The sequence below is a fragment of the Harpegnathos saltator genome, unplaced genomic scaffold, assembly GCF_003227715.2.
Source record: "Harpegnathos saltator strain DR-91 unplaced genomic scaffold, Hsal_v8.6 scaffold60, whole genome shotgun sequence".
In the NCBI taxonomy this organism is placed as follows: Eukaryota; Metazoa; Arthropoda; class Insecta; order Hymenoptera; family Formicidae; genus Harpegnathos; species Harpegnathos saltator.
In genome coordinates this window covers 1,079,865-1,089,525 of record NW_020230427.1, presented here as the reverse complement: position 1 = coordinate 1,089,525, position 9,661 = coordinate 1,079,865, and the positions used below count along the sequence as shown (strand labels likewise).

At 37.8% G+C, this 9,661-nt stretch overlaps 1 protein-coding gene and 1 long non-coding RNA gene across 2 annotated transcripts; both read right to left on the bottom strand.

Annotated features, from left to right (window-relative positions):
* Positions 1–4,900: 4,900 nt before the first annotated feature.
* On the bottom strand, positions 4,901–5,368 carry LOC112589786 (uncharacterized). Its single transcript, XM_025304335.1, has 2 exons — positions 5,220–5,368; positions 4,901–5,119 (listed from the first exon to the last, which is right to left on the bottom strand). Exons 1-2 carry the CDS (start codon positions 5,349–5,351, stop codon positions 4,901–4,903), a joined length of 351 nt encoding a protein of 116 aa, XP_025160120.1. The 5' UTR covers positions 5,352–5,368.
* Positions 5,369–5,482: 114 nt separating this feature from the next.
* LOC112589791 (uncharacterized) lies at positions 5,483–6,457 on the bottom strand. The gene is made up of 3 exons (XR_003113791.1): positions 6,443–6,457; positions 6,063–6,319; positions 5,483–5,934 (listed from the first exon to the last, which is right to left on the bottom strand). It is a non-coding gene; the product is annotated as an uncharacterized LOC112589791 (long non-coding RNA).
* Between the last annotated feature and the right edge of the window lie 3,204 nt (positions 6,458–9,661).

Below are 9,661 nucleotides of genomic sequence, written 5' to 3'. Positions count from 1 at the left end.
ACTGACTGGAAATGTAAATAGACACAATTGTAGATACTGGAGTGACGTTAATCCTCACTGGAAAAGAGACAATCATACCCAATATCCACAAAAAGTTAACGTATGGGCTGGTATTCTTAATGGTAGACCAGTTAGCCCTTTCTTCATTGAAGGCAATTTGACAGCACAAATATACACAGTCATGCTTCGCGAACAAATTGTTCCAGCTATTCGAGACATAGCTGGTGGAAATATGGATGAAATTTATTTCCAACAGGATGGAGCTCCACCTCATTATGTCATTGTCCGTCAATATTTGAATGAGGTCTTTCAGGACAGGTGGATAGGGCGAAGGGGTCATATTGAGTGACCACCTCAGTCTTCGGATTTGACCCTATTTGACTTTTTTTTGTGGGGTTACTTGAAAAGTAAAGTTTATGCCACCAAGGCTCAAGATTTAGATGATTTAAGAGGGAGAATAACTCGAGAGATAGAACTAATACCGCCGGAAACGTTCCGGAATGCGGTTTCAGCTGTTTATAACAGATTGGCACATTACCAGGCTGTTGAAGGGCAACAATTTGAACATTTGTTGTGAATTGTTTGGTACAATTGAATATTTTGCCCAAGCTGACCAATTGGAATGAAATTCGCCTTAACTGGTCAGAATCACACTACTCTTGCCTTAACTGGCCGGAATCACACACCACTCTTGCCTTAACTGGTCGGAATCACACACCACTCTTGCCTTAACTGGCCGGAATCACGCACCACTCTTGCCTTAACTGGCCAGAATCACACACCAAACAAATTGTTAACTTCAAACCTTTATAACTCAAAAAGTACTTAATGAAAAAATATTTTATTATAGTGTTTTGGAAAGCTCTCGAGATGAGCTATAAGAATATGTAATAAAATGTTGGGAGTTCTATTTAAAAAAATAAGGTTGATCTTGAAATGATCTTGAAGGACATGGTCAAGGTCAAAGTCAAGGTCATCATCTTACTCCCCGCTTGAAACCATACAACTTTGCTATTGAACATTTTCTCCAAAATGCATTCTAACTGAAGATATTAGGGAGGTCCGATACTTTTCGATGACCCTGTATATAGGCATAATAGCTGTAACTTTATTGCATATATATTATATAACATTGTTATTGCAATGTTACAACAGAATGTTGCTGTATTATTGCAGTATAATATTGCTGCAGTATTGCAGTACAATATTGCTGCATCATTGCAACGCAATATTACTGCAAGCGGACATTTTAACGTTGCTGCAATATTGCTGCACCATTGCAGCAACATTTTGCAATGATGTTGCAATAATACAATCTTGCAAAACAAGATTGCTACAATCTTTCTGTGCCATATGGGCTATAGGCTTGTTCGTTTTGTCTGCACTGCTGAACTGGTACAACAAGTTGAAGTGAGAAAACCTACGTTTGTCTCACTTTAACTTAATGCACCAGTTCAGCAGTGCAGACAAAACGAACAGGCCTTATAATATACGAGACGATAAACTATAGATAAACTATAGATAAACTAGAGATAAACTAGAGATAAACTATAGATTTTTAGTACTGGCAGCGAATTGCGAAACGCAACCTTTGTTTGAGATACGTCCGAGATACGAGAACTCGGTGCGACAACTATATCCAAGAAATCTAACCGAGATCTAGCATCGTAGACACAAGGCTTAACACAGAATTCATTGTACCATTTGACGAGTGCATTGTTATCAAAAATAAATAGAAACTATAAACATTACGCTACATGTTTTGATACCCTCGTGACTACACGTATGGATAATGCCCATAATATAAGTCTTGTTTAAATTGTTTAAATTTTTGAAAATGAAACACTAAGTTTCGAGCACTTCCGGTGGTCCTAGAAAGTCGGGTGAGATGTCATTTTCTTCGTCTCGACGAGCACTATCGAATGTAATTTTACAAGTTTTTAAAAATTTTAAAAGTTCACAAAAAATGCCTGGCTTAGATTTTCACTTCTATGACCACATAAAATTAATGAAAATCTAAACCAAGCGTTTCTTGTGACCTTTAGAATTGCATTCGATAATGCTCATCGAGACGAAAAAAATGACACCTCACCTAACTTTCTACGCTCACGGCAAGTGTCTGAAAACATTATTTAAATTTTTGAAAATGTAGCTGCAAGTTTCGAGCACTTCCAGCGGTCGCCGAAAATCGGGTGAGGTGTCATTTTCTTCGCCTCGACGAGCACTACTGAATGCAATTCTAAAAGTTCGCAGAAAAAGCTTGGTTTAGATTTTCACTTATCTCCTAGACAACATATGATCTCCTGAGGACGTCCTATGGACGTCCTGAAGATGAAGAAACGTCCCCAGAACGTTCTTAAGACGTACTCTGGACGTCCTCTGGACATCTGTGCTGTTAGGGCTTATGAGTTATGGAGTCATAAAAATGAAAATCCAAACCAGACACTTTTTGTGAACTTTTAGAATTGCATTCGATAGTACTCGTAGAGACGAAGAAAATGACACCTCATCCGACTTTCTGCGACACGGGAAGTGCCTGAAAATATTGTTTAAATTTCTGAAAATGTAGCTGCAAGTTTCGAACACTTCCGGCGGTCGTAGAAAGTCGGGCAAGGTGTCATTTTTTTCGTCTCGATGGACGCTACCAAATGCAGTTCTAAAAGTTCACAAAAAGTTTAGCCTAGTTTAGATTTTGAATAATTTCATATTCCTTTAAAAGGATGAAAAGCTAAACCAGGCGCTTTTTGTAGACTTTTAGTGTTGCATTCTGTAGTACTCGTAGGGGCGAAGAAAATGACACCTTACAATTTTCTACGATCACCGTAAGAAGATATTGTTTACATTTTTAAAAAAGATGTAAATTTTGCACACATTTTTTATTGTCGTAGAACGTCGGACAAAGTGTCATTTTTTGTCTCGACAAACACTATCGCGATTCTAAAAGTTCAAAAAAAAATTCATACAACGCAACAGATTTATTACAGTAATAATATATTTATACGTTATTTTTATATCGTCAGTAATTTATATCGCCATGGTAACCGAAATATAGTATAGTATAAATGTTTCTGTTATTTTCAGCCTAGCTGAGACTATTCGTATTATCATCGCTCTTTAATCATCTGCGGGCCCCACAGGGCCCCATTGCCGATTTAAAAATTTACCCCGGGCTGATAGTTTTGAGGCTGGTATTCATAGTCGGATTTTATATTTATCTAAGATTGTCTTAAGTTTATCTTAAGATGCTGTACGGTCGCAGACATAAAGGTTTGTGACCGTTTTTTTGCAATTTTCGGAACGCATTCCGACTCGAGAAGAATGAGAGTCACTGCTCCGCCTGTGGAGCATGCCTGCGCAGTGACTCACGACGAAAGGCGAGAAATGAAATATGCGCGGTGGGACATATTATAATAATACAGATGAAATTAATACTCCAGCATTAAATGGAAATGAGGGAACACAGAACAGACAAAAATCATCCGATGTAAGTCTTATACTCCGGGGGACATCCGAAAAAGGTAGAGATAAATAAACATGTTTATGTTTTTAAAACAATACGAACTTAATTAAGAGAATTAAGCTGCATTACGATAATTACGATTCTGTTATACATTTATATGTGACTTATTGTTTCAGCAACAGCCATCTTCTATAGCAGAAACAATGATATTAGATACAGAAGCAGCTGTTATAGCGAATTTTGAATTTTTGGGACATACAAACATGGACATGGAAGAGGAAGGAGATGGAGAGGATGAAATTTATGATGCAAATACAGATACCAAACCAAAATAAAGTAACGTTTACTATCATCTTGCGTTTTAATGATATTGTTCACGCTATTTGTTAACATAATAAAGATATAATTTTTTATTAACCAACATAAAATTGTAGCTCTTCGCTTTCGTTGATTTAGAACAGATACTTCACAGCGATCTCCAACATAGAGTGGCTAAACGTTCTTCTGCCTCCTCCTCACATTTTTTCTCTTCTTTTTCTTTTTTCTCTTCGTTTCTGCTCTTCTTTTCATATCTTCTCCATTATATTTTCCTTTGTTCTTCTCAAAAACATATTTTTCCATGTCCGCATGTGATTACAAGATGTAAGAATATTTCCATGTATCAATATATCTTCTCATATATAGACATAATAGAATGGAAATTATGAAGCTCTTTCTCTTTCAAGAGGGTTTTTTTCCTTATATTTTTATGTAATATGAAAAGAAAGATCGTGATGACCGTGTAGACCAGAGCGGATATCAGAATATCAAAATACATGTTGAACCTCGAAGTAGCCAAGGTAGGCGGATTGCCGCCAATACCTTCGCTAGCTTTGTGCACATTCTCTCAATACTCCTTCTCCATCTCCTTGTTCTTGAAAAAAAGAGTAATGTTGGACAGCGGTGGCTTAACGAAGTACGTTGAGAGCTCACGTTGTCTTGAACATATCTTTAGAGAAACGAAAGACCGGCTTAATGGATTTTGTCGTCACTTGTGCAACACTTCTGCCAGCGATTCGATTACCTAATCAATTGGAGATCGGATCGCTTTCGCAGTTTATGAAAGCATGCGTCGAATGTATTCGTTACTATCGGTGGAAACCATGAAAGAAGGAGGGCGTACTAAGTGGCGACAGGACGCCGTGCGTTCGGGACCTGCATCTTATTTTCGTTCCGAAGAGAGAAAAATATCGAGGCGCGGTAGTCGCTAGACCGGGAATCGAACCCGGGTTTTTCGCTTGCCGGGCGACTGCTCTAAACCACTGAGCTACCTGACGCTCCACGCTCACGACATTCTCCTCTCCCTAGATAACTACAGAGAGAGGCATTGTTACTTGTACCTAGTGGTACAAGCTGATGGTCTCTCAAAGTCAAAGGTTGCTATCCTTTAAGACCTGCTGTCTATGTATACCGGCCTCCACCGTTGCCCCTCTTTATCCGATGCAAATCATAGAAATAAGCCCCGGGGTCGACGCCATATTTTGGCTGCCCCCGGGCGCTTGGACACGTTTTTTGCGACGAAGGCTCGTGAGTAGAATTTAACGTCCAACTAGAAGTATAATAGCCACTGACCCTGTGTCCTAAAAGATCGCCTTGGGCCATGCCGTTTATTAGGAATAACTGCAACAGAATTGTATAATAATGCAAATGAAACACGTTTATGGCAAGTAATTCACTCTGCGGTTGAAGCTGTACAAAATATATACACAATTTTCGGTACCTGCTGTTGTATACTACTTCGCTTGCTGTTGCTTTTAATGCCGGAATCCTTCCTGCTACATATGAAAGAAGCGTGACTAATCGGTTCTTGACCAGATAATAAAGGAGTAGAAGGTACAGGATTCGGATCCATCTCGACGCCATTGGTAAGAGGAAACTGCGGACGAAGTCAATCGTGACTGTCGAGAGACTACGATAGTAGTCTCTCGACAGACTATGCCAAGTAGGGAAATGAAGAGAACCATATACTAAACCCATTATTGCACTCCTCATACGCCTGGACTTCAGGTTTCGCTCGTCCCATGGCGATGTTTCTCCCCTCCTCTATCTCCAGCGGTATCATCTCCTCGGTCGTCCGTTGCCTCTGCAAGTACTTCCACGATTTGTTTCGTACTTTCTTTCTTCCGTTTCGTACTTCTTCTTGCCATAACTAGCGGTGGACGTCGGGCTCTTGTTAGAATCCTCTTTTTCGTCTATAGTGTCGCCGCCATTCTCTGAATCCAAGATACTCGACAAGGAATTGGCTTTCATCCGATAGTTGCTCGTGTTGATGACCATGTGAAGATAATGATGGCGTGGCTTAACCTGAGTATTGCACGACGCCAGACGGCTACGTGACTGCATCAACGGTGAGATACTTTTCGGTGACGTAACGTTCGTGATAAATTGATTCATGAAGTCCGATTTGCAGACTCGGATGAAATAAGTTTTAACGCCTGAAACGAATAAACAAGTTCCAATATTTTGCTCATTGCCAGGCTGTTATGCGATATTTCCAACAACGCATGACACGTAAAATTCCAATTTTGGTCTGCTTGCTTTTCTTCCGAATTAATTTACTCACCATTGACTAGTTCTCCCTCTGTGATGTACTGGTCGTCCAGAAATCTCAGGGTATTCTCACTCAAGTGTACACGACCGGGTTTTCCCGTTTCCCGCTCTCAAGTTTATTCGCCAATGTCACATCGTTCGACCAAACATTGAACTTGAATCTTTTCGTACCCACGATTCCGCAGAGCACGGTGCCTGTATGCACACCTATTCTCATGTTCACACCTTCCCTTCTTTCGATGTCGAATTGTTTGATCGCTTCGATCATAGCTGTTAATATGAGAAACGCACAGCATTAATTTAGCACCAGATTTGAAGATATCTGCCAACCACGTGTCAATGACATTCCACTCACTTAGACCCATTTCTATGCAGCACTTCGTGTGATCGGACCTCGGCTCGGGACATCGGCTCACGCAATAGTAGCAGTCGCCCAATGTAGATATCTTCTCACATCCGTGATGCTCGCAGAGATTATCGAAACGTTCGAAGAGATCAAACTGTATTCATTCAAACTGTAACTCTTACATAGCTGAAAAGGCGACTCGACTGAAATACAGGGGAAAATTCTTGGAACTTACATCGTACGATATTTCTGCATCATTGTTAACACATAATTGTTCTAATTCTCCTAATTCCAGCGTGAAGTCACCGCCTTCTTTATTATTTGGGTGTCTTGGATCTTGTTGTAATCCTCTATGTAATAAATCTACAGGCATCATTAGATTATGTGATTATATGTGACAATATTACAAAATATCTATTATTGTAAAAGGTTTATATTTTATCTTAAAGTACACGAATAAAAAGGGATTTACTAACCCCTTTGAAGAATTCATTTCCAGATGGATAGAACCAGGTGGCGATTCTTCAATTTCTGTGAGATTTCCCATACAGCACACACAATTGCAGCAATATTGCTGCAATATTGCGACATTGCACATTGCAGTGCAATATTGTAGATACCCAGAAAACAACGAGGTCTTGTAGATGTCTAAAAGATATCTTATGAAAGATTTCTTTAAGATATTTCTAAAAGATATCTACAAGTTGTCTATAAGATATCTAAATAGATGTAGTGGAAGATATCTTTGTAGAATTTATAAAAGATATCTATAGACATCTGAAAGATATCTTAAAAGATATCTTCAATATATTTGTAATAGATATCTAAATGATATCTTTTAGAAGATATCTTTAAGAGCCGATTGTTTCAACTTCTTGGTAAGTTAAATAATAGTTTAATCATAATTTGTCTGTCTAATTTAAGGAAGGAATAAAAATAGACAAATTAACTAATTACTTTAAACTTGGAACAACCGGCCCTAANTTGGTAACTTCGGTATCTCCTAAACGGCTCAAGATACAGGAACGCGCTTTTGCCTCAATATAGTCCTGTATCACCCTATTCTCACCATAAATCTCGACTCTCAATTCCCAGTAGAAGCGGAGATATGAACATTTAAATTCAAATTTCAATTAAAATTAACTTAAAATTTAAAAATGTAACCTTCGGTATCTCCTAAACGGCTCAAGATACAGGAACGCGCTTTTGCCTCAATATAGTCCTGTATCAACCCTATTCTCACCATAAATCTCGACTCTCAATTCCCAGTAGAAGCGGAGATATGAACATTTAAATTCAAATTTCAATTAAAATTAACTTAAAATTTAAAAATGTAACTTTCGGTATCTCCTAAACGGCTCAAGATACAGGAACGCGCTTTTGCCTCAATATAGTCCTGTATCAACCCTATTCTCACCATAAATCTCGACTCTCAATTCCCAGTAGAAGCGGAGATATGAACATTTAAATTCAAATTTCAATTAAAATTAACTTAAAATTTAAAAATGTAACCTTCGGTATCTCCTAAACGGCTCAAGATACAGGAACGCGCTTTTGCCTCAATATAGTCCTGTATCAACCCTATTCTCACCATAAATCTCGACTCTCAATTCCCAGTAGAAGCGGAGATATGAACATTTAAATTCAAATTTCAATTAAAATTAACTTAAAATTTAAAAATGTAACCTTCGGTATCTCCTAAACGGCTCAAGATACAGGAACGCGCTTTTGCCTCAATATAGTCCTGTATCAACCCTATTCTCACCATAAATTTCGACCTCAATTCCCAGTAGAAGCGGAGATATGAACATTTAAATTCAAATTTCAATTAAAATTAACTTAAAATTTAAAAATGTAACCTTCGGTATCTCCTAAACGGCTCAAGATACAGGAACGCGCTTTTGCCTCAATATAGTCCTGTATCAACCCTATTCTCACCATAAATCTCGACTCTCAATTCCCAGTAGAAGCGGAGATATGAACATTTAAATTCAAATTTCAATTAAAATTAACTTAAAATTTAAAAATGTAACCTTCGGTATCTCCTAAACGGCTCAAGATACAGGAACGCGCTTTTGCCTCAATATAGTCCTGTATCAACCCTATTCTCACCATAAATCTCGACTCTCAATTCCCAGTAGAAGCGGAGATATGAACATTTAAATTCAAATTTCAATTAAAATTAACTTAAAATTTAAAAATGTAACCTTCGGTATCTCCTAAACGGCTCAAGATACAGGAACGCGCTTTTGCCTCAATATAGTCCTGTATCAACCCTATTCTCACCATAAATCTCGACTCTCAATTCCCAGTAGAAGCGGAGATATGAACATTTAAATTCAAATTTCAATTAAAATTAACTTAAAATTAAAAAATGTAACCTTCGGTATCTCCTAAACGGCTCAAGATACAGGAACGCGCTTTTGCCTCAATATAGTCCTGTATCAACCCTATTCTCACCATAAATCTCGACTCTCAATTCCCAGTAGAAGCGGAGATATGAACATTTAAATTCAAATTTCAATTAAAATTAACTTAAAATTTAAAAATGTAACCTTCGGTATCTCCTAAACGGCTCAAGATACAGGAACGCGCTTTTGCCTCAATATAGTCCTGTATCAACCCTATTCTCACCATAAATCTCGACTCTCAATTCCCAGTAGAAGCGGAGATATGAACATTTAAATTCAAATTTCAATTAAAATTAACTTAAAATTTAAAAATGTAACCTTCGGTATCTCCTAAACGGCTCAAGATACAGGAACGCGCTTTTGCCTCAATATAGTCCTGTATCAACCCTATTCTCACCATAAATTTCGACTCTCAATTCCCAGTAGAAGCGGAGATATGAACATTTAAATTCAAATTTCAATTAAAATTAACTTAAAATTTAAAAATGTAACCTTCGGTATCTCCTAAACGGCTCAAGATACAGGAACGCGCTTTTGCCTCAATATAGTCCTGTATCAACCCTATTCTCACCATAAATCTCGACTCTCAATTCCCAGTAGAAGCGGAGATATGAACATTTAAATTCAAATTTCAATTAAAATTAACTTAAAATTTAAAAATGTAACCTTCGGTATCTCCTAAACGGCTCAAGATACAGGAACGCGCTTTTGCCTCAATATAGTCCTGTATCAACCCTATTCTCACCATAAATCTCGACTCTCAATTCCCAGTAGAAGCGGAGATATGAACATTTAAATTCAAATTTCAATTAAAATTAACTTAAAATTTAAAAATGTAACCTTCGGTATCTCCTA